This window comes from Pleuronectes platessa, chromosome 2 (genome assembly GCF_947347685.1).
Source record: "Pleuronectes platessa chromosome 2, fPlePla1.1, whole genome shotgun sequence".
Lineage (NCBI taxonomy): Eukaryota > Metazoa > Chordata > Actinopteri > Pleuronectiformes > Pleuronectidae > Pleuronectes > Pleuronectes platessa.
The window spans coordinates 3,804,165-3,827,046 of record NC_070627.1 but is presented as its reverse complement, the minus strand read 5'-3'; the positions used below and the strand labels follow the sequence as shown (position 1 = coordinate 3,827,046).

At 41.9% G+C, this 22,882-nt stretch overlaps 5 protein-coding genes across 6 annotated transcripts; 1 reads left to right on the top strand and 4 right to left on the bottom strand.

Annotated features, from left to right (window-relative positions):
• Positions 1-913: 913 nt before the first annotated feature.
• Positions 914-2,689, top strand: LOC128459188 (protein ATP6V1FNB). Its single transcript, XM_053444293.1, has 5 exons — positions 914-1,127; positions 1,469-1,647; positions 1,722-1,893; positions 2,208-2,310; positions 2,513-2,689. The coding sequence occupies exons 2-5, from the start codon at positions 1,469-1,471 to the stop codon at positions 2,656-2,658; spliced, it is 600 nt and encodes a 199-aa protein (XP_053300268.1). The 5' UTR covers positions 914-1,127; the 3' UTR covers positions 2,659-2,689.
• Positions 2,690-3,603: 914 nt separating this feature from the next.
• Positions 3,604-6,812, bottom strand: LOC128462054 (complement C1q subcomponent subunit B). Its single transcript, XM_053447301.1, has 5 exons — positions 6,584-6,812; positions 5,825-5,993; positions 5,352-5,583; positions 4,708-4,825; positions 3,604-4,290 (listed from the first exon to the last, which is right to left on the bottom strand). Exons 1-5 carry the CDS (start codon positions 6,584-6,586, stop codon positions 4,081-4,083), a joined length of 732 nt encoding a protein of 243 aa, XP_053303276.1. The 5' UTR covers positions 6,587-6,812; the 3' UTR covers positions 3,604-4,080.
• Positions 6,813-8,241: 1,429 nt separating this feature from the next.
• Positions 8,242-11,610, bottom strand: c1qc (complement component 1, q subcomponent, C chain). Of its 2 annotated transcripts, none has more exons than XM_053447289.1 (7): positions 11,394-11,610; positions 10,776-11,086; positions 10,495-10,557; positions 10,217-10,370; positions 9,503-9,643; positions 9,045-9,171; positions 8,242-8,710 (listed from the first exon to the last, which is right to left on the bottom strand). In XM_053447289.1, exons 2-7 carry the CDS (start codon positions 10,873-10,875, stop codon positions 8,576-8,578), a joined length of 720 nt encoding a protein of 239 aa, XP_053303264.1. In that variant the 5' UTR covers positions 10,876-11,086; positions 11,394-11,610; the 3' UTR covers positions 8,242-8,575. The 2 variants fall into 2 exon arrangements, with proteins under 2 accessions (XP_053303264.1, XP_053303256.1); XM_053447281.1 differs by having other exon boundaries at positions 10,776-10,885; positions 11,394-11,608.
• Positions 11,611-12,397: 787 nt separating this feature from the next.
• c1qa (complement component 1, q subcomponent, A chain) lies at positions 12,398-15,387 on the bottom strand. The gene is made up of 7 exons (XM_053447247.1): positions 15,216-15,387; positions 14,348-14,514; positions 14,033-14,209; positions 13,868-13,944; positions 13,207-13,323; positions 12,828-12,908; positions 12,398-12,708 (listed from the first exon to the last, which is right to left on the bottom strand). Exons 2-7 carry the CDS (start codon positions 14,502-14,504, stop codon positions 12,565-12,567), a joined length of 753 nt encoding a protein of 250 aa, XP_053303222.1. The 5' UTR covers positions 14,505-14,514; positions 15,216-15,387; the 3' UTR covers positions 12,398-12,564.
• Positions 15,388-15,563: 176 nt separating this feature from the next.
• LOC128461995 (nuclear factor 7, brain) lies at positions 15,564-17,546 on the bottom strand. The gene is made up of 2 exons (XM_053447216.1): positions 17,324-17,546; positions 15,564-17,221 (listed from the first exon to the last, which is right to left on the bottom strand). Exon 2 carries the CDS (start codon positions 17,212-17,214, stop codon positions 15,811-15,813), a length of 1,404 nt encoding a protein of 467 aa, XP_053303191.1. The 5' UTR covers positions 17,215-17,221; positions 17,324-17,546; the 3' UTR covers positions 15,564-15,810.
• Between the last annotated feature and the right edge of the window lie 5,336 nt (positions 17,547-22,882).

The window sequence follows — 22,882 nt, the reverse complement described above, 5'->3', positions numbered from 1 at the left end:
CTCAAGTAAAAGTAAAAAGTAGTTCATTTAAAATGTACTTTAAGTAAAAGTTACTTAGTTACTTTCAACAACTTGATGGGGGCGGCTCCTATAGAGTGCAAAAATAAATTATACAGATATAAGTGCAATAACATTTAACATGTCAACACAACATTTAAGAAGTTTTGGGAGGACATGTCAAGACATGAACCACTTGACAGCTAAAATAGAAAAGTTAAAATGCCGTGTCCCACTGTATATTTAAACTTTTGGTTAAACTTTGGTCCATCTTTAGAGCACTAGTCTACAAACTCTTGAGTTTGAGCAGCAGTGAACAGCATCAAGCACAGCTGAAGAGTCGCAGGCGGCCGAGGCAGGTAGGCCAGTAAACTATTGAGTTTCAGGAAGTGTTGCGCATGAACACGTTCATTTTTATGAGAACCTTGATCTGAACGCAACTTAATGACAAATAATGAATTTGAACGGTGAACACGTTCATATTATCTGAGGTATTATCTAGCTAAAACGTTAAGGAATGTTTTCCTTCTCCTGAGGAAAGACACTGTCTATATCGAATTCTTGCACCATGTCGTTGCGATCGTTGTTGTGTTTATTTTAATATAAATGCAGTCTTACAGGGCAGAATACCGTCTGAAAGTTACAATTCCTTTTTTTTGTTTTCGGGGGGGGGCGCCAGGAGTGAAGCTTGCATGGAGCGCCAAATGTGCTAGGGCCGGCCCTGTGTAGCGCAGTGATTCTCAACTGTGTGGTGCGGAGGCATAACAGGTGGGGCGCGCGACCGGGAGGAGAAAATGGAAGAAGGAACTAATATTATAGCCGAACTAATGTGTTGACGTCCGCGTGTCTTTAGCGGCGGAGCAGTAAACAAATCGCTCTTTCGCCGGAGCCAGGGGTCAGAACCCGCAGCTCTGCAGCGGCTCCCTGTGCAGTGTTGTGCATGTCGAGCATATTATGGCCACATGGGGTCGCTTTTCAGAAAAACGTTCAAAGAATTGAAAAGGAGTTCTGGGTAACTGTGTGTGTATGTGTCATGTTTCTCTCTGTGTGTGTGTGTGTGTGTCCCTGTGTGTTATCTGATCCACAGTGAGAAGCTGAACCTGCTCCGCTCCTCTTCAGGCACAACAGAGGTAAAATAAGATTATATTGAAATATTCGATTATCAGCTTGTTGTGTTTTTGTGTAGCTTCATTTTTAAATAAAATTAAGAAGCTTTTTTAATGAATAGTTTATATTTTTCTTTCTTTGGTGCTGGGGTCTTAAGATGAAAAACGATCAGATGTGTTGAAGATGTTAATGACTAACTACACACATGATAACTGTCATATATAAACATTCAGAAATTAAGTTGTCAAACTGTGGTCACAGGAGAAGTTGATGATTGGTCAGGTCAGATGTGAACAGCAGCTCTGAACTTGGTGTTGATCAGAGTGTTGGACTGAGATGCTAAATGAAAGTCTCCTGGCAGCAGATGCGTGGCTTGTGTACGACTCAGAGTCAGAACTGCTACCGGGAGCAGATTCAGAAGGAGATGATGACTCGTCTGTCCTGGACGAGCCGCTACGCCCCCAGCTCCCCGTCCTGCTGCAGAGTCAACAACCAGCCGAGCACCGAGGCCCCACAGCGGCCTGCAGCGTCGGCCCGGCCCCGGTGAGCTGAGGAATCTGAATCTGAGCTTCTATTCATAGAAAGACTTGATCTCACGTGTATGTTTCACCCAGCAGGGCTGCCCTGCCTCCTGTTCCAAGCGCACCCAAGAAGAAGCAGAGTGACCTTCCTCCTCCTCCTCCTCCTCTTCTTCCTCCTCCTGATGATGGTCGGCTCAGTGTGGCTCCTGCCATGAGGCCGGTTTCTCCACGGAGCTCAAAGGCTCTTTATCAGGACTCCTCTCACAACGTATGAAACACATCTGCTTCAGAATTTCTCCTCTGCTGCTGATCATGAGAATAAATCAATATTTATATGTTCTGTAGTTTAGTTGATTTATTAACAAGCAGCTTCAGATCCAAACGTTCCAGTGACATCAGGCTGTTAATCAGACAACGTGTCATCAGCTGGTGAAACTCAACTTCATCTGAACACAGATTTGATTTGTTTCCAGATCTTAAAACGTTCTTGAACTAACATGACAGAGTGATTTTATAACTCCGTCGCTCAGTGTTTAACCTTCTGCCACCTCCGAGGTGATTCCCAGTGAACTGTGTGTTCAGGGGAAAGGTCGGCGCCTGTACCTGCAGAGACGAGGCCGGATCCCACCTGAGGAGAAGTTTGAGTTCCCTCTGCTCTCGTCCTGGGAGTACGGATGGAGGCTGGGTAAGACGAGGGAGCTTTGGGAAGAATAACAACCTGAAGTCCCAGTATAGAGCTCAAAACTCCACAGAGAGCCCACAGTTCCCATTACAAGTCCCATCTAACGTTCATTTCTCTCATGAAACCTCACCTGAATCCACCAGATCCAGGTTTTCATCTGTTCTGCACCTGATCACCAGCGTCACCTGGAGACGAGAGTCTCCAGGTGACTTCACGCTGGACTACAGGACCCCCTGCAGAGCCAGGTCCTCGGTGGTGAGGAACACCTTCTTCTCCAGGAACGGTGTGTTCAGCAGCTCGTCAGCCACCGACACGCTGAGCTCAGCCTCCGCCACTAGAGGTCGCTGCTGAGTTCCAGTTCACAGCAGCTAACGGGATTTCTTTGAATCACTAAAGTGTAGTGAATGTGACATACATAATTCACCCTTACGATCATGATCAATGATAGAAAATAAAGTCTGGTCTTTTTGGATTGTTACAACAAAGTCTGGTGTATCTCTCGGTAATTTTCTATCAAATTTACAAAAATTTTGTTTTTGTAGTTTATCTGTGAGTGTGTTTGTGTAAAATAAATCATCAATGCATGGATGGATTTACACAAAACTTGGTGGGAATATTACTAGAGCGTTTTTCTCCAGATATTAACTTTTAAACCTAATGCATCAAAGTCAAGGTTGACAAAACTTTCTTCATTCCCTTTCATCCTTCTTACGACAACATATTATTCCACAAATAATAGGCAACAATCTAAAGCTGGTGTCGGTCGGGATATTATTAAAAGAATGTGATGTCGTATATCCAAATAAAGTCAGAAAATTGCATCATGGAAAACTTGTTTTTAAGAAATATAGAAATTACATAAATGATGTGAATGACGTCATCCTGATATCGCAGTGTCATCATCACAATAGAATTTGGATGATTTTCATTTTGTGCTCGACTGATTGGCTCCTGACTTGTCCTCCACTTCCTGTGTCCGGTGGAACGTCTGGTAACTGGATTCTTTGTGATGTTTAATTCATGAGATTCTGTTCAACTCCTCTCACCTGATACCTCGGTGCTTCTCCACAGAGGAAATGTTACACACCTCAACCATCAATGATTCAGTTCTAATCATCAGAACTTCTCCATGTTGTTACTTCCGTGCAACTTTATTATTGCTGCACAGACGTGTTGATGTTTTCAGTTTATTAAAGTTTATTTAATGTGGAAATATTATCATATCTTGTTTTTATGACCTACAAGTGATGAGACAGTGGTTTGTAGTTAAGGCAAACGAAAACAATGAAGAATATGTAAGTTCATCTTTAAGATTTATTTCATGTTTGAGTTTGAACAGATACTTAGATTAAAGAGAAGTGTTTTACTTTAGCTGTGATTGAAAATCTATATTTTGATATAAAAACCTCTTTTTAATGTAATAAATGTAAATGTTAGCAATTTAAAGTTTGCATCAAGCTCAAATATACACTAAATAGAACAAAGAGAGAAAATCTAATGAAGAAAAGATCTTTATCGGTTTAACAAAACATAAAAAATATAAAAGCACATTTCTAAATCTAAATAACTGCAAATTGTTATTAGAAATTATTATAAACTGTAAGAAAATACCACCAGTCATCGGTTGTCTAATCCTTCCACCCAAACCTAAATCAGTCATTTAAATGATTCTACCTAGCAATGAGTGAAACTAGTTCAAACACAACACACAGTTGATTTCTCTGCTGCACACGTCACAGAGAGTCGTTCATTCCCTGTGATGTGGAGGAGACTTCAGGCCGTGGGGAAGACCAGGAAGCCGGTGAAGGTGTGACTGGTGCTGGTCTGGCTCGTCAGCGTGTTGGAGTACCTGGTTGTGTGGACCGAGACCGTGTCTCCAGGGTCCAGCTCCAGGACCGCAGAGCCGGAGGTGACCAGGAAACCCTCAGCCGTGTCGCACAGCGTCGTCTGAACATTAGTGTTCTTCATCAGGTTCAGACAAACCTGCAGCATCAACACAACAACGTGAGGAGCAGCAGAAACCTCAGTGACCTTCAGATCACAGCCTCAGTTGTTCCTCAAGACTGGTTTCTGGTTTAACTTCAACTCATCATCTGTTTATTTATGATACAGATTATTGTCAAGTGTCCTTGGGCGTTAAGAAAAGGAGCTGTGGTAGAAGAGGTACTGAAAATAAGTAGATATCACATTTATGTACTTTTTATTAGTACTTCTTATTGTTTTACTGCTGCGGGAACTAGTAAATGTTACTTTAATTATGTGTAGAGAAGAATGTGATTCCTGGAGATGTTTATTCGAGGTAACAGGATAAAATCTGGTTGGATCCAGTGAAGTGAAGGAAAAGAAGGGAGCGAGGAGGAGAAGAGAGACAGACGGAGGAGAAGAACGTGATGGACTCACTCGGCTCCTTGCTGAGATGTGGTAACTGAAGAAGTAGACGCCTCTGATGACACACGTGAAACTCCCGTTTGGCAGAGAACCTCCCTGAAGCCGTTCATCCACGTCTGAAGAAATCTCACTGTCGGAAGTTCACACAGATATTTTAGTTTTTAATTTACCGACAGTGGCAGGTCTTCAGGTTCAGGAAGCAGGGCATCATGGGTAATATCCAGAACTAGAAAAACATGATTTCTGTATTTGTGTGTTTTTTCATTTGGAGAAAGATGACATTGTGCTCCATGATATAAAGAAAATGTACCTAAAATTGGCTCCGGACATTTTCTTATATTACATCATCGTGAGGTTTTCTATTTTACGGCACATCGACAAAAAATATCTGTCTTTCAATAAAGTCCTGATGAAGCAGGGGAACCTTTAAAAAAGTTATTGACTCTGAACTTTACTTATTTTATTATGAATACGGTCAATTGTAGAGAAATACCTCAGATTTATTTCTTGACGTTTTCAGAGATTCTCCCAGTGACCTCAGTCTGACAATAAAACTCTTTGAACTCCATCCCAGGTCTTTAACCTTGAACCACTACTGAAGCTTGTGTCACATTAAACATCAACTGGTTCTCTTGTGACTTCAAACCTGCTCTGACCTGTTGAAGATGATGGGCGTGTCAATCTCCGAGGGATCTGTCAGCACACGTTTTCTGGAGAACAGAGGTTTCTCTTGGTTGATGCTGATGAAGGGTTTCCCTCTCCTTCCTGGCCCCCCTGGAAACCCAGGGGGCCCCGGCATGCCCAGATCCCCCTTCATCCCAGGCCGGCCCGGGGGGCCAGAAAGACCTGGTGCCCCCTTCTGGCCCCTGAGAGCCTTCCCGGACTCACCTGCTCATACAAAGACAATTATGTTTGAGCATGAACTGATATTGAGATTAAAGATAAGTGTTTTATTCGAGCTTTACATTGAAAGTCTATATTGTGATCTTCTCCAAAGAACCATAATAAAACTATTGCAACTGAACGAAACAGAAAAATACAATCAAATCTTTATCAGTTTCACAAAATCAACTTGAAAAACAAAAAACGGGTCAAATGTATTTGATGTGTTAATGTCTGAACTGTGAACCTGGATCTCCCTTCGCTCCTTTGGGACCGTCTCTGCCGTTGGGCCCGTGGGTTCCCGGGATCCCGTGAGTCCCCGGGACTCCTGCGCTGCACGACCCCTGTGCGAAGGACGGGGCCACGTGAAGCAGGAGCAGCATCCCTGCAGTACCGAGGCTCAGCCACTGGGGGGCCTGAACACACAGGTTCCCGTTCAAATGTTCTCAAAATCAAAGAAACAATCGTTGCAGATATACAAAATGTAACGTGATGTAACTTTGTGTAATGTAATGTAAGTGTAATGTACTTTAAATGTGTGTAGTGTTACGTTTACATGTAATGTAATGCTTACATTTATTAGGTGATATTAAGTTTAGATAAGTGCTATACAAATAAAAGTTATTATTATTATGATTATTAGATGATGGATAAAACCTTCATCTCTTCAGTGGACATTCAACTCTTCATCTTCATCACTGTCTATTGACTGTGTCTGATTGCACATAATCAAATACACAGTCGACTCAGCTCGCATCAACAATAACAACATTAACATCACTACATGTTTTGTATTGTGACTGTGAATCCCAGCAACTCACACACACACACACACACACATACACACACACACAAACAAATGATAGTTCACTGTGTTTGAAGTTAACAACTATAAAAACTGAGTAAAAATTAAACTTTTAAATCCACTTCTCTATCAACGATCTGAATGAGTGATTCTCTCTCTCTTGACATGTGGGTTGGTTTTCTGAGGTCAGAAATGTCTCACCATTATCAGACAGTCCACTGGTCCTGTGGTGAAGATGATGAAGAGGTGAGGAGATGAAGGGCAGAGGTGAAGAGCGGAGGTGAAGAGCGGAGGTGAAGATCCGTCCTTCCTCACGGCGACAGCAGCGACTCAGAATAAAAAAAGGGAAGTGAAACGGTTGAAGTGGGGAAAGTTCTCCGCTCTTTCGGTGGTCAGAGGTGGAATATAACAAAGTACATTTACTTCTGTGGTGTCAATGAGTACACATTTGAAGTACCTGTACTTCAGTGTGACTTCACATACAGTCATCCCACAGCTTCAGGTCATGTTACACACTAAACATTTACATTTACTCAGAAATTCAGATATTTGTATAGTTTATCGTTTAAAATAAATGAAATGTTCACATGAAACAACTACAACAGTTTAAACATTGATCCATCAAATAGTCAACAAATTATATAATAAACAGAAAAATAGTAAAATACTTGGAATTTACAAATTTACAAATTACATGTTTGTTTTTAATACTTAACTTTTACTTTTAGAACTAAAGTTAAGTATTAAGATGCATTTAGAAACAGGACGTGGGAGTATTTCTATAATGCAGGATTAAAATCAGTAGGTTGAAATTATTTTCTCTAACAAATATTTGTGTTTAACTTTAACAAAGATCTGTTAAGTAAGTAACTTATTACTTTTACTCAACAACACTACTTATGGACATTTTTACTTTTAGGTACTAAATTCCATGTAATGCTACTTTATACTTCTACTCCACTACTAGTAAAGAATATTGTACTTTAAACTCAGGTTTAGTTTGTGTGAGAGTCTGATGACTTGACTCTAACAGAGAATCAAGCCTCAGTGGAAGTGAAACAGTTGAAGAAGAGGAAAAACTTCCCCCGATGAAGAGTCATTGAATCAATCTAATAAAAAACATTTCTCCGAATTAACATTTTGTTCTGTTTTCCTCTGAACTTCCGTATATTTCTTGCTGTCAGTGTGTTCGTGAAGCTCGTGACTTCAGTCCGAAAGTTAGTATCTGTTCCACAAAACTTTTGATTTCCTCTCATCCGACAGCTGATGCAGATTTTTATGATTCCATCCTGTGAAAAATGCCACTTTGTCATTTTCTGATCCTCTTTTCATTTTTCATTCTGTCCCTGTTATTGTTCCCTCTCTCAAAGTTCAGACTAAGTGACACGAAGAAATCAAATTTTTTCTGAATTAACCATTAAATTATGTTTCAGTAACTTTACACACTGTAAACTTGTCTGTCTTTGTCGGCTGCTGCAGTGTTTAAAACACACTCCCATAAACCAGAGCTGACTTCATGAATATGAACTTTCAATTCAATTTGTGCAAAAGTTGCAGATTATAACTTTAACTTGATATATACTTGGTTTAATTTCACAATCTTGAAATAAGCACCAAAATCAAATTTAGAGTCAGAAAGGCATAAATCAGCATTTTTTATTTTTTAGATTTGACAAAGACTCTCAAGTATCTGAGCAGCAACAAGGACTCTGTGTGTGTTTGTATACGTTGTAATTTTAATTGTAGATTTATCATGAATTATAACCTGTAAGAAATGAAGCTGCATGTATGAAATAGATTTAAGAAGAAGACCAACGCTACAGCCTGAGAAGAAATGAATCAATCTAAGCACAAAGCTCTGAGGTTGTTTTCAGATCTTTATTTGTAGTTTTCCAGTTCAACTTGTGACAGAGAAAATAAATTCAACACAGTGAATTGGACCTGGTAACTTTTAAAAAGTGAATAAAAAAGAGAAAGCTGAAACAAAAAACACTTTTAAGGCTGATTACTAATGGAAACAAATCCCTTCTTCCTCAAAAGTGACTAAATCAAACTATAATATAAATTAAAGTCTTCTCTGCGTCTGCACGAGGTTTTTCACGCAGGAGATATATGAAATATATTGTAGCCGGTGAAATGACCCAGTTTGCTGTCGAGAGGTTTGAGGACGGAGGTGGTTCTGTGTTTCCCGGGTCAGTGCGGGCGCAGCAGGAAGCCGGAGAAGATGCTGTAGCCACTGGGGTTCCCTCTCATCCCTTTGTAGTCTTTGGTCTCCAGCCAGACCTCCTGATCCCGGGACAGGTAGACGGACAGGCCGCCAGACGTCACCTGGAATCACACATCTCATCTTGGAGCAATTCTCAAATGATGGCAGAATATTGAAATAAAAGGAAAAGCATTGTTCAAGTGACGCGTTTGATGCATAAACATTAATCAGGCTTTAAAATGATTCTATATGCAAATACTGACATCATTCATTCCATATGAAATCAGATTATTAGTCTGAGTAAGGTTTACAAGTTTATATGACCTAATTTTTCTTCATGACGTCACCATATTCGTTTGTTGACCTTGACCTTTGATCTTTGTCCAATGAGTTTGGGTGAAATCTGTCATTGGTTTGTCGAGTTACTTTGTTCTCTGAGCTCTTCCATGTTCGTACCTGTCTTCTCCCTCGGCGGAGATCACAGAAGGACGACAGCAGCTTTCCGTCCAGCTTCATCAGGACACAGAGACGATCATCTAAAGAGGCGTGGTAAACAAAGAAGTACGTCCCCGGGACGCGACACCTGAAACACACAAACTTATTTAATTTACTAAACGTGGATTTGTTTTCCTCCCGTCCTGCGGCAGCATGATGATCGTCAGTCACACCGAAATATCTCAGAAATGATGGAATTGGTTTCGGATCAAATTCCATCCAGACATTCCCGGTCCAAAGACGACAACTTCTCATGACTTTGATGATCCTTTGATCTTTTTGATTTTGAGTGAATCGTCTAAACAGCAATCGGATAAACAAGTGTCCCAGACCTGTTGTCGGAAACACATGATTTAAATATGATGCTTCGAACCTGAGATAAAAAACACATTATAATGGATGACAGCTGTGAATCTCACCTGAAGTGTCCTGTTTCTGTGTTGTAGTCGTTGTTGATGTTGGTGATGACCGTGGTGAAACGAATGACGCTATTTTTGTCCGGGTTATCATTGGTGCCTCTGGCCACGCTGAAGGCCGCCCTCTGTTGGACTCCAACCGTCCTGCAGGCACGGAAGCAACACAAAGTCAGGGCCAGAGTGGGATGAACCTGCTACGGGGCCCCGGGGGCAAAAAGTAATCTGTGACCCCGGTTTTATTAAAACTAAACCATATACTGGATATAAAGATAGATGACGGCTCCCTGTAAGTGTAGCTAAAATGTCTCAATCACCGCCTGGTGGCTGGCTGCAGTATAGGTCATAAACCCCACCTCCTCTATGTTAGTGGATGGACCAAAGTTAAAAAAGTAAATTCTTTCCTCAAAGATCTGTCGTTTGAGGTAGTTTTTGTTTCTTTTCAGTTGGATTTTAATTCGTTATTTGAAGTAGTCATTTTAAATACTTCGACTCTGGCTCAAAATGCCGTCTTCTGTGCAAGATGGCCACAGACGTTAAATTTAGCTTAATTTCTGGATTGAGGGAGGACGTGAAGATGTTCAACTTTATTTACAATAGATTCCAACGTTTTCAATGTTTCAAAGACTTGACAAAAACTCCCTGTGCAGAGCCACACACTTCTCCTCTGTCCTCACCAGGCCTCCTGGGACCTGCTCAGTGATTTGTCAGAATACATACCCGGGTTCTCCTGGTTCTCCTGGTTCTCCCGCCATCCCTGGGGCCCCGGGTTCCCCTAGCTCGCCACTCTGACCTCGTTTACCAGTGAATCCCGTCGTCCCCGGCTCGCCCTTCTCTCCGTTCTGTGGGCCGAGACCGCCAATCTGCTTTTCCCCTGTCGACAACAAGCGGATGGTCAATGAACATGAAAACAAGCTGAACCGTTTTTATCAGCTGACCTGTGAACTGTGCTTGGAAAAATGCTTTGTGAATAAAGTTTGGTTATCATTTTATTTTACCTGGTTCTCCTTTCACTCCTTTCTCTCCATCACGACCGTCTTTGCCGGGCAGCCCAGGCATACCTGAGGATGGAAGTAAAGATAAAACAAATATACACACACCCAAACACACATAAACACACATACACATACACACACACACACACAAACACACATACACACACACACACACAAACAAACACACACACACACACACACACACACACACACACACACACACACACACACACACACACACACACACACACACACACACACACACACTAACACACAACACATACCTGGTATCCCGGGCATTGCTTGGCAGGTCTCCAGAGCAGCCAGCTGGGAAACGGCCAATGAGAGCAGGGCTCCCATCACAAGAGAGAAGTGAGGGAGCATGATGGAGAACCTGAGGAGACGAGACAAGGTGTTGAGACGAGAGAATAGTGGGGAGGAGAAGATGGAAGGGTGGAAGGATAGGTGAGGAGGAAAGGTTTAAAGGAGACAAGTGGAAGAGAACAGGAGAGAGGGATGATGAGGTTCAGAAAAGAGAAAGGGAAGATGGGAAGATGAACTATTTGGATGGGAGATAAGAGAAGAGCAGAGGAGACTAGGAAAGGAAGGATAAGTGGTAAGGGTGATAAGAGAGAGGGGATAAAGACGGTGGAGGGATGGGACATGATGAGGAAGAAATAAAGAAGGAGGGAGGAGGAAGAGAGGAAAAAGAGAAGAGGAGGAGAGAAGAGAAGAAGAGACAGGGTATGTGGGACAAGAGGAACATACAGCTCAAATATCCAAATGCATTTTTGATACACAAAATACACAATGTTAATAATAAAGGAGAAACAAGCAGATTCTTTCATTAATGTTAAACTGGAATCAACTTGCAGATGAAATAAATACATATATGAACTCACCTGATGGAACCGACAGAAGAATAAAACCCACTGTGACGACTTGAAAACAAAGTGAAGTGAAGCTGAGGTGAAGAAGCCGGAGGAGGAACAAAAGGAAAAAAAACAGATTCAGCAGTTTTTGTTTTTGAAATGATTTTCTGAGACGAGTGGATGTAGTTCTGTAAATATCTGAGGTCACAGAGAAGTGGAAGGAGAAGGAACTCAGTCAAAGTACTGTCTGTCCCTATGTGTCATCAACTTCTCTATAATTCTTAAGGTCTTATTGTGGAAAGTACTTTAAGATAATACACAATGTGATTTGGTGCCATACAAATCAAATGTCACGTGATTGAACTGATCCACACAACGTTGGTGTCTAATAATTTTGAATTGAACGTTCTGGATAATTTTTCTTGTCTCACTTATGCAGTGGAGGAGGAAGTACTCAAACATGTCACTCAAGTAAAAGTACAACATTAACTCTGTCTACCTGAGTAATATGTAGTACTTACTTTTAAATTGTACTCATGTATTAAAGGTAAAAGTATTTGTCCCTGATGTAACTTCCTCATTATGAGGAATAGTCTTATAGTCTCTTCTGATTTCATTTTAGGTGTTTCTGCAGCTGTGCTTTGTTCCTGTTGAAGGAGGCGGGGTCTAATGTTAAGTGGCCGCTCTGATTGGTTCAATGGACCAACTCACATCCCGTTGATTACTTTTATTATTATATATTCTTTTTAAAACAACATAAAGCAATGCAATTATAATAAATGCAGTGGAGTAGAAGGTGCAGATATTTGCTTATATGTGCAGTGGAGTAAAAGTAGGTCAATCTAAAGTAGAAATAAGTAAAGTTCAAATACTTTAAAAGTATAGGCTGCGTTAGTAAAGTAACAAAGTCACACAGTTTTTGGTCTAAACAATAAATAATTTGACTTAAACAACCAAATGACTGATTGTCTGAAAATCTGTGTGTAATGAAATTGTGTAATGAATTTCTTTAATCTTATAAAACACACCCAGAATCGACAATAAACTTTTATTTAGTTTTTGTTGCGTTCACAGAAACAGTCAAACCTTCAAACAGGATTTACAGCATCAATGACAAGGAGACAAAACCACAAGGTTCTGGATCATCTCAGTCCCGGGTCTCCTCCGCTGACTCCGGTGCTGGTGGGTTCTCAGCTCAACGTTAGGAGAACAGCAGGAAGCCGTTGAAGATGATGGATTTATCTTTTGTGTCTCTTGCCTCAGAATCCGTCTGCTGGTCCTTGAAGGACTCGAGCCAAACCTTCTGTCCGACCGTCAGCTGAAGCACCGCGCCGCCTGACAGCACCTGAAACACAACACACACACAGTAGCTACACAGCTCTACACACAAAGACTCTGGGATTTGAACTGGGAACCTTTTCCCTGTGAGTCGGCTCTCCAGCTCCCCGACGCAGTGAAACTCACCTGATCATTGTTCCTGTTGTAATCACAGAATCCCAGCTTGTTGGTTAGAGCGTCGCTGGCCAGACGCAGACACATGCTGACCTAAAGAACAGGTTCACAACATAATGTGAGTCCGATTTAAAACAGGTGTACAGGTGTTTTTCTTTTCTTTTGTCTTTCAGTTTGAAAGCAGGACGTTCAGATTTTGCGATGCTTTCACTCTTATCCCTGCGCTTGCACTCTAATTGCCCTGATTGTGCTTGGATTTGCTCTGTTTGTGCTCAAACGTTGACACATTTCACACATTTGTCTCATTTCTTGCGCTCCAGCTTCAGTAAAAAATGAAATTGTCTCGCCCTCATTGTGGGCCTGTTAATTGTGCATGCAGCTGGTGTGTTACCTTGGCCCCAGAGTGAAAGGTGAAGTAATAAACGCCCGGTACTCTGCAGGTGAAGTAACCTGTGGCTGCAGTGAAGTCTCTGCCTCTGTTGACCACAGTCGTCTGGAAGGTCACCGGCTGAGAGACACAGTAACATTTCATTTTCCAGTTGCATTGACATGATGGAAATAAAAATCCATACGACCAGTTTTCTGTTAGTCACGTTCTAATCCTGACAGAAAGACAGGATTATTATAAAATACTGCAGATTTGAAAAATGTGTATCTGTGTTTCAGAGACGCATTGAAAATGGAAAATGTCAAGAAGTCATCACAGCGAGTCAGAGGTCGTGTTGAAGACGTTTCCAAACACGTGACACTGACGTCTGGAAATATCTCAGGGTGAGAAAGAGGAGTCACACACACACACACACACACACACACACACACACACACACACACACACACAGAAGACCCAGATGAAGACGTCAACTTGTAAAGACGACGAAATTCGAGAGCTTTTTGGTGATGAGACCCAAGAAACCAGACGTGAGACTGAATGCCTGCTTTTGATTGTGTTTGACTCTGACAAGAAAACCACTGTAAATAATCCGGAGACAATTTTCCAGAGGTCATGTCTGGAAACAGCTTAAAATGTGAAGGATGATGGTCACAGAACGAACCTGGTTGTATCGAGGGTAACTGCTCTCCGTCCTGATCACTGAGAAAGCTGAGACGGCCTGTTGAGAGGAGTCTTGACCTAGAAACAGAGCAACACACACACACATGTTATTACACACACTGTATGTGAGGGCGATACACTGACCACCTGAGGGTCTGGTCATTACCAAGGCCGATGCTGCTCCCCTCAGGGCCGGGGGGGCCAGGTATTCCCGGGTAACCTGCTGCTCCCAGATCTCCTCTGAAACCTTTCGGACCAATGGCTCCTTGCAAACCTCGATTTCCCGCCTGTCCCTTCATCCTCTGTAGGACGCCTTCATCAACAGACCTGTCAGCCATTGCGGCTGGAGACAAACGGGACAAATAACCTGTGAGTTTTTCGGTGAGTAATGTCTCTAGTGGATATAAGGCAATGGGGTGACCGAACAAAGACACTAGTGAGGTAAAAGTACAGGGTTTGAATTGAGAAGTCTTTTTTTTACCATCAGGCTCTCCTTTCTCTCCCTTCACTCCGGCCCACCCGTCCCTGCCGGGGGATCCTGCCGCTCCTGGACGGCCGTCGCAGCTCGCGTCGCATTGGCCGGCCTTCAGAAGCAAAGCCACGCCCACCAGAGCAGCCATCCCATAATAACCTGCCATGGTCCAGTAACTGTTAATGGTAAGAAGAAGAAGAAGAAAGAGAGAAAGTAACATATGTGTGTCTTTAGCAGTATTTGGAGACCTTGTTTTTTCAATTTGACTTTTATGATTATGACTAATATTGATTTGATCTAATTTATTTATTTAATTTCTGACAGGGGGGAGACGTTTTTGAAACAGCGTTTAAATCTCTAACAGTTAAATGTGTCTAAACAAATGTAATTCCAAATTTCCTAAACAAAATAAAATACTCAAAGGACACATGACATGTTATAAAAAGACAGAAAATTATGAAAGTTACAGAAAATTATGAAAGTTACTTTGGTAGAAGTTTAGCGTCATTACTTTCTCATTTCACTTTTCCTGTTGTAGTTTGGTTAAGTTAAGATAAGTTAAGTAAAGAGGTGGATAAGCCGTTTCTGGTAGAAAAACTTCTCTTATGTGCATGAAACTACAGTTTTTTTGGATCGAGTAACAGTAAATTACATTAATATTAATGATTTAATGATAAATGCAACTAAATCTTATTTTTCATAGAAATGTACTGGAACAAATGAACATCTGGACGTCAGTGTAAAGACTTTTATTTTAATTAATTATTAACTATTAAGAGGAAGAGTCATCATCAGAACTAAACTTTGAATTAACAAATACTAAACAGAAAAATTCTCCTTTTCATATCGACATTTGAATGTTGGAGATTTTACTCACCAGCCGAGGTTTCTGTCTCACCAGCAGAGTTTAGGAGCTCACTGACGCACACAAACAGACACACACAGACACACACAGACACGCACTCAAACACGCACACACGTTGGTGAGGAACTGAAACTTGTGACCTGACAGAATCCCTGATCTGTTGAGTTTCTAGTTTAAAAAAATTAAACTAAATGAAACTTATAAATATTGACCAACCTAGAATTACATTTCCATGGTGACCCCTGCTGACCAGTGAGACCAAATGACAAAAAATCTCTCTCTCTCTCTCTCTCTCTCTCTCTCTCTCTCTCTCTCTCTCTCTCTCTCTCTCTCTCTCTCTCTCTCTCTCTCTCTCTCTCTCTCTCTCTCTCTCTCTCTCTCTCTCTCTCTCTCTCTCTCCATCCATCCATTCATCTGTCCGTCCATCAACAGTATTTGAAAGACATTTTTTTTATGATCTTTTTATTTAGACTGCAAATATGAAATGAAAATACAAACTTATGTATATCAAAGTGCAATTTACTCTTTTCAGAAATGTAGTGTTTATTCAAGATGATATTGTGTTTCACTCAATGAGTTTTGTTTTCTCAATGTGGCTTCAGTTCTTTTACATCAGAGTCTCTCTGGTCACGAAGACTTTTCCTTGTGAAATCCTCAGTGGGAGTCGGTCCAAAGTGCCCATGCATGGGAACAGCCTGACGGTGAATGCGTGTGTGAAGGTGTGAATGTGAGCGTTGGTGTCGGGATCGAAGAAGCACAGTTTCCCTCTGCTCCAGTCCAGATGGACCCTGATCCTCTGGAGCTTCTTCTTCACTCGGAGGACAGCCGGTGGTTCTCCTAACATGCGTGCGCTGTATTTACCATTGTAAAACTCAATTTGCCAGAACCAGGATTTTACTCGTCCCTTCTTGTGGAGGAACTCTGCGGCAGCACCAACGAACCAGGCGGCGTTGTCTCGAACCTCCACCTCCCAGGTGTGGACCCCTGAGTTGAGGCCCTCCCAGCCCCGGACAGAGCGGTGATAGTCGATCCTCTCTGGGTTTTCTGGGAGCGTCCGTCTCTCTCCGTGTCTCACACTGGTCAGGTCCTCAGACAGGATCAATTCTGGGTTGCCGGTGTTGGGATCCAGAATCACAGGAGTGTAGGAGACCATCTCCTTCATCTTGTTCCAGATGTTGAAGGTCAGGTTGCCCAGGTGTTTGGCCTCATCTATCAGAGCTCCATAGAGCAGGTGTGGATCCTCCTGCAGGGGGCGCTGCTGGACTCTTTCCACTGCAGCCTTGTACTTGAGCAGGAATGAGGCGTCCTCAGATCTCAGCTCCTCCTCTGTGACTCTGACTGTGTGAGAAAGAGCTGCTATGTCTCTGCTCAGAGCCTCAGTCTGCTCCTTCATCATCTGACTCTTCTGCTCCTCTTCCTCCCTCAGAGCAGTGATCCTGGCCTCCTCTTCCTCCTTTAGAAACTGGCGAAGCTTCTCAAACTGCTCCTGTATCTGCTTCTCTGTGTGTCGGGCCTGGACCTGGATGTGCTGAGCTGTTTGGTCCCAGTTTGCTTTAACTTGTTCAAGCTGCTTCAGTTTCTCCTGCAGAGGCCTGAGAGAGTTCCTCAGCTCCTTTTTGAATTCCTGTGCAAATTCGTGGATGGGTCTGAATCTGTGGTTGTTGTGTGTTTTTGAATCCCTGCAGATGAGACACACCGGCTGCTGGTGGTCCAGACAGAAGAGTTTGAGCTTCTCGGCGTGCAGACTGCAGAGGGACTCGGATCCGGCTGACGCTCTCTGCTCTCGCTCCAGTAGGAAGCTCTCGCACAGGTTCATCAGAGCCAGGTTCCGAGGCGGCTCGCTCCTCGATGACCTCCTCTTACACACGGGACACTCCTGTGTGGGCGTCCCTCTCCACCATCTCAGCAGACAGGCTTTGCAGAAGCTGTGGCTGCACGTCAGGACAACCGGGTCTTTAAAGATGTCCTGGCACACCGGACAGGAGAGATCCTCGTCAGGTCGGAAAGACATTTAAAGGCTGAAAGCGAAAACACACCAGCGTGAAACAGAAATGTGCGACTCCTCTCTGTCGCTCTACAATCTTCCCTGAGGGTTGCACACACACTGAGCCTCTACGTACACATGCGAGCAGCCAGCAGCAGGTTAAAGGTGTTGGTAGGTTGCAGAGCTCCCTGTAGATCCTGCTGTGATTTCCTCTCTCGGGGACGTTAAGAATCTGGTCTAAAAGAGATTGTTATTGTCTCTGTGTGTGTGTGGGTGTGTGTGTGTGTGTGTGTGTGTGTTCACTTCCTGGTGGAGGAACGGCAGTCTGTTTCCTGGTTTGCCTCAGGTGACTGGAGGCGGAGCTTGGTCTCGTGATCTGTGAACTGAACCGCTGGGGAACAAACCAGAGCTTTAGTTTTGTCAAAAGAGGTTTTGTCTTACAAAATAAAAGCAAAACACAAGTTACACATTCTGTTCAGGACTCAATCATCCACCAGATAAACCTGTTTGTTTCATTTACTTTGTTTTGTTTCAGTGGTTAAGCTGGTTCACAGGGATTCTTTATTGTGTACAATTTGTAATATGCCTTATATATCATTTACATAGTAATGTATAAATATAAGGGGCTCATTCTCTTTTTTTAAATAATAATCTATTTCATAACTGTAGAGGAATTTTTGACCGTCCTCACACATTACTGTATATTCCACTATATATTATGTATAGTGTATATTACACATTATATCTGTACAGGGGAGTAGTGCCTGTCTAGTTCCACAGAGACTCCCTTCTCTCTCTAACAAGAACGAAGCTCAGGTTATAGATAAAGAACCAACCAACAGTACATCATAGGGTCTACACTCTTCACTTTCATATCTAACCCAGATGCTCCAGACAGACTCCAACTCTTTTGTGTATTTCACCAGTGACCAGCAAAAGGACACAATGTGATTTATAAACACAACTATGAATCAATTATTAAAACTTTATTCATGACTTAACTTTCGATCGAGTCAATTGCTTTTCAAAGGGAGACTAATGCACCAAAGCAGCCAGGACATAAAAACCTCACATGTGATGTGAAAGGATTCAGTGTTGTGCAAAGTTATTTATTTCATGATCATTCTCTCTGCGTCTCGTCCATCGAGCAGCTACAAAGACAAACTCCATCTTTGTTTGAGGAGCAAATAATAAATGAGTTGAAAACAAGACGACAATCTTCCTTCAGATCTCATCTGTCTACACGCCTTCAGGAGACGGGAGAAAAGAAAACATGACACGTTCTGTCTTGTCCGCCTGTGGCCCTGTGTACGTGGAGAAATACACTTGAGGCCAAATCCAGTTACACCATCTGCATTACGAAATGGGATCTGTGGTTATCACGGTGACTCCAGGTGGGTTTTCATGGTTATGAAACAGGTTCACTGGTTTTCAGGGTTGAATCTGTCATGACTCTGGACTCTAGACGTTAACTTGGACTCTTAAATGAAGAGTTTTCGATCTGATCTTGGACTTTTCTTTATTTCTCTATCTGTTTTTCTTAATTTTTAGGTTTGTGTTATGACTCATGTTCTCCCTGAGTTCTGTGTTTCCACCTGTTTCATAAAACCTGAGAAATTCACCACGGAACCTTTACCTGAGCAGATCAAGTTTGAGATAACGAATCAAAACCTGCCAATGGTTCAACTACTGACGAATCAGATCAGCCTGTAATCGACAGATGGAGAATTTATCATTACTTATAAATACGACAATTTGTATAGCTTCATTTTAATTCTGACATAATACCTCACACTGTTTCCATGATTCTATCACTGCAGCTTAGAACAACATGAGGAGAAATACAAAAACAAAGCCTCTGATGCATTTTATTAAAACTATTATTAGTTTACTATTAAATGTTTCCCATGATTATAAAATGAACCATTCAGGCTGATCTGACTCTTTCTCTCCTCTTTGCTTCAGCAGCAGAAACAGTCTGACATGAATTCAGCCTCTGTTCATAACAAGTTCCTCAACATTAGACAAATTCTTATTAAATTCCTCCTAACAGTTCATCCTTCTCCTGACTAAGAATCTAAAAAACTTATTTTGACTGGTTCTAGTGACATTTGATTATATAATTTAATTTTTTTCTTTGTCACATAAACTGACTCAACCAGCAGGTGTCAGCGTTTCTTCTCACATCACTGAAATCATAGTATTCATGGTTCTGACAATGTTGTTTGTAATTAATGACTCTTTTAACTGAAACAGATGATAGCCAGCTTCGTAATGTATTTCATCCAGGACGCCCGATGTTAGGCTCAGCGAAGCCACATAATGGAATTATATCCTGGATATGTGGAACTTGCTTCATTGTACTGGCCGCAGATGTGACCCCCATATGAGTGATGGGCTGGAGTTGCTTGTACTGCAGAAAAATACTTGTGCCGGCCGACCCGTCTATTAGTCGCCCGGCTCCAGTGTCCTGAGGAGCCTGGAGACAAACCCAGCTGGAACTATCTAAAGGAAAGATGGAGGAGATGTCTCGGGACATTTTCCACCGAACGCAGATGCCTCCAGGCTGCAGATGCATGAAGCAATCGGATCAGATGAATGACTCATTTATTTCTAAGGAAATATAGTTAACGTAGAATCAAGTGATAGCGAGAGGAGCATCTCTAAAGGAGAGAAGACACAGAGAGATTCTGCAAATTAAATCAGGTAAGATCGGCTTGGTCCTTTCAATGCAAAGTGCTGGAGATCTAGTGATTGGATCATCTGCTCACAGCTCAGACTGTGTCAGCAACACAATGAAAGAGGACCTGAAGGTAAGAAACTCCCATTATCAAACCATCACAGCAAACAGCAGAGTGGGACAGTTATTACATCTCATGTTGTGGATCTTAATGTAAGTCTGCTCTCTTACAAGGAGACATTTTACACATATATTCATTTGGAATATTGTAAGCTCTCAACTTTACTATGTGAGGAGATGTATGTTCCACTTATTGCACTTCTCCTTTGAGGAAAACATGGGATTAACACAAATCAAACATGAGATTAACACAAAATATCGTAGAAAACCAATCGAGAGCTTCTGAGAAAGGCCTGAATCTACAGTTATGATATAAAAGTGTAATAAAACAAATTCCCATTTCAATCTCCGATCACAGAGCTGGAAACGTGACACTTAACTAAACTTAATGCTTCCTATTTAATGTAATTGGATGTGTGGATTCATGAGTTGTTAATGTTATTTTAGTCCCCCCCGCCCCACCCCCTTGATTGATTTAACTCTAACACAACACGATTCAACACACAACAGTTGATCAAGGTCCCCGCGGAGGCTAATGTTGTCTTTATTATCTAAAGCTGCTGTAAACTGCTGTTTGTCACAACAGAGGAAAATGAATCTGAAACAGGCCTCATGGGTTTCTATTGTTTTTGAGGGCGGGGGGCGGGGGGGGGGGGGATTTCCTGTAGTCTTGTCATGTCACTGTGTTGTGGCTTCATCATATCGTCTGATCTCTGCTGCTGGGCGAGCTAGATTAAAAAAACATCTTTCTCTCTCTCACACACACACACACACACACAAACACAACAGGAAAACATTATGGAGGGCGGGTTATATTTCTTTTCTCTCTCTCTCTCCGTCAAGCCCCTGCTATTTGTTGGCTGTGGACCAATCACGTCGCCCGTGGTCACCCACAACAGACAACAAGGTTTCCTTCTCTCAGTCTCTGTAGCAGTTAAATCCTCTAACCTACAGGAAGCTCCTGACAGAAGCAGCCACAGGTTTCTACTTCTCCTGCAGGTGAGCTGACACCTGAGAGCTTCAACACGTCTGTAGACCGTGAACATGCCTGCCTCCATTTGCACGCTTAAATCAACAGGAGAAATATGAGAGGAAGATCATTCCAGTACAGATCAGAGGTTTTACTGAGAGTTACAGGTTTTGTGTTGTTGCTCAGAACGTGAATTTAAGGCATTAAAACAGTGGGGGAAAGCAGCTGGATGTTGGTAGTGTGGATGTATGCAGACTGTAAATATTTGTTCTTTCAGTGTGTGAGCACAGGATCAAATTCACTGTTCATAAAACTCTAAAATAACACTGGATATGAAAAGACGGAAAAGGTTTCTGCGGAGAAAAGGTGCCGGACAAAAAGGCCTTTTCATGTTGTTACTTAAATCTAAAGCTGATCCTGTTTCAGTCTCAGCTCTTAACCTGTAATAACTGAGGATTTTGTGTTTCCTTCTAACTCCGGAGGGGAATGTCTGTCTCTGTAGCTGCCTAATAATGTCCCAGTGTGTCCACCTGCCTGGTCCTCGTGTGTCTGTTTGAGTGGAGATCAAATCTTCATATAACAGTGGAAAGCTTAAAGAACTGTCAGTCAGATCCTGTTATTGTGAACTAACTATCACCCTTTTTAATAAGTTGTGTTAAAGTGCCTACAAGTGTCCCATGTGAGAGGAACAGGTAAGAAAACAAGGGTGATGATGTGGGGATAAATATAATGAAGAGCTAAAAACATGTCGCGCACTTTGCCAATTCAAAAATGAAGGCGATAAACAAATATGAAACTAAGGCGTAATGAACAAAGCATGTTTATGGCTTCGTCTTAGTTTGTTGACTGACTAACCTGAGACCTTATAGCCAAGTGCTTTCATTCTGAGTGTGAAGGTGTAATAAGATATCGCTGGTCTCCATATAAACTGTAAATATTTGATAAGCTCTATTTAATCTTTGGTTACTGGATTTAATAAATGAATGAGTGGGTTGTGCTGCTGTGGTTTAAAGTTGAAGAAACAGTTAAACAGTTAAAACAGTGACACAATGAAGTGATGAGTAGATTCATCAGTATGAGCATTTATGAATAGTAAAAAATATTATATCTAGCAACATAATTATCCTCTTACACTGACCGGAATTCAGTTCCGTGTCCCATGATGAACTGAACTCTTGGATTTACTGGATAATATATAATGAATACGTTTAATAAAGAATAGGAAAAATATGTGAGTGATGAAAAACAACTTCTGCACTTTTAGCCGAGATTCAAATTCTGCTTAAAGTCTATATTTCAATCCCAATCTGTGATCTACCTTTAATCAAAAACGTTTTCTAGGCCTAAACCAAATCATAACTAGATTAAAATGATCTATTATGTTCTTATAATTAACGATGGTCTGGCAAATAAATATTATCCTGACATGTGTGTTAACTAAGTCCGGAGATCTCCAAACTAGTATTCAGCCTCAGGCTCTTTAGGGAGCATGAAGGTCTGCACCTATTGACAGAACAGTGTACAAATTCAATCAGCTGATCAGTAAAGGATCATCTCTCAACAATAACACAAATTCAAACGAGTTGGACAACTCCCACCAGACACACACACAAACACACAACCACAGTGATTCTGATGAACTTCACAATGTGTGAGCTGCGTTTTCTTTTCCTTCCATCCAGTTATAACACAGACATGTTGTTAATTTGATCTGGTTCCTGAAGCGAAGACGTGTCATTGAAAGATGAAAGATAAAAGACAGAGTAATCTACTGGGTGGACTGGAGGAATTTACAGTAGAGCAGCCTGCAGCCTTACACCAGTGGTGTGTGCTGGGAGGATGTGAAGCAGGACTCAGGGGAGACGGGCTAATGGGGGGTTTGGGAGTGGTCCTCGTGCTGAACCTGTAAGAACAAGTCCTGCATG

Coding starts and splice junctions, on each gene's coding strand:
- LOC128459188 (XM_053444293.1), top strand. CDS start 1,469: ATGCGTGGCTTGTGTACGACTCAGAGTCAGAACTGCTACCGGGAGCAG. Junction 1,894..2,207: donor ATCAGGACTCCTCTCACAAC/GTATGAAACACA, acceptor CTGTGTGTTCAG/GGGAAAGGTCGGCGCCTGTA. Junction 2,311..2,512: donor GGAGTACGGATGGAGGCTGG/GTAAGACGAGGG, acceptor GAGAGTCTCCAG/GTGACTTCACGCTGGACTAC.
- LOC128462054 (XM_053447301.1), bottom strand. Junction 5,584..5,824: donor AGGAGCGAAGGGAGATCCAG/GTTCACAGTTCA, acceptor TTGTATGAGCAG/GTGAGTCCGGGAAGGCTCTC. Junction 4,826..5,351: donor ACGCCCATCATCTTCAACAG/GTCAGAGCAGGT, acceptor AACTTCCGACAG/TGAGATTTCTTCAGACGTGG.
- c1qc (XM_053447289.1), bottom strand. CDS start 10,875: ATGCTCCCTCACTTCTCTCTTGTGATGGGAGCCCTGCTCTCATTGGCC. Junction 10,558..10,775: donor AGCAATGCCCGGGATACCAG/GTATGTGTTGTG, acceptor TTCCATCCTCAG/GTATGCCTGGGCTGCCCGGC. Junction 9,172..9,502: donor ACAGAAACAGGACACTTCAG/GTGAGATTCACA, acceptor TGTGTGTTTCAG/GTGTCGCGTCCCGGGGACGT.
- c1qa (XM_053447247.1), bottom strand. CDS start 14,504: ATGGCAGGTTATTATGGGATGGCTGCTCTGGTGGGCGTGGCTTTGCTT. Junction 13,945..14,032: donor GGGGAGCAGCATCGGCCTTG/GTAATGACCAGA, acceptor CTCTGTTTCTAG/GTCAAGACTCCTCTCAACAG. Junction 12,709..12,827: donor ACAACAGGAACAATGATCAG/GTGAGTTTCACT, acceptor GTTGTGTTTCAG/GTGCTGTCAGGCGGCGCGGT.
- LOC128461995 (XM_053447216.1), bottom strand. CDS start 17,214: ATGTCTTTCCGACCTGACGAGGATCTCTCCTGTCCGGTGTGCCAGGAC.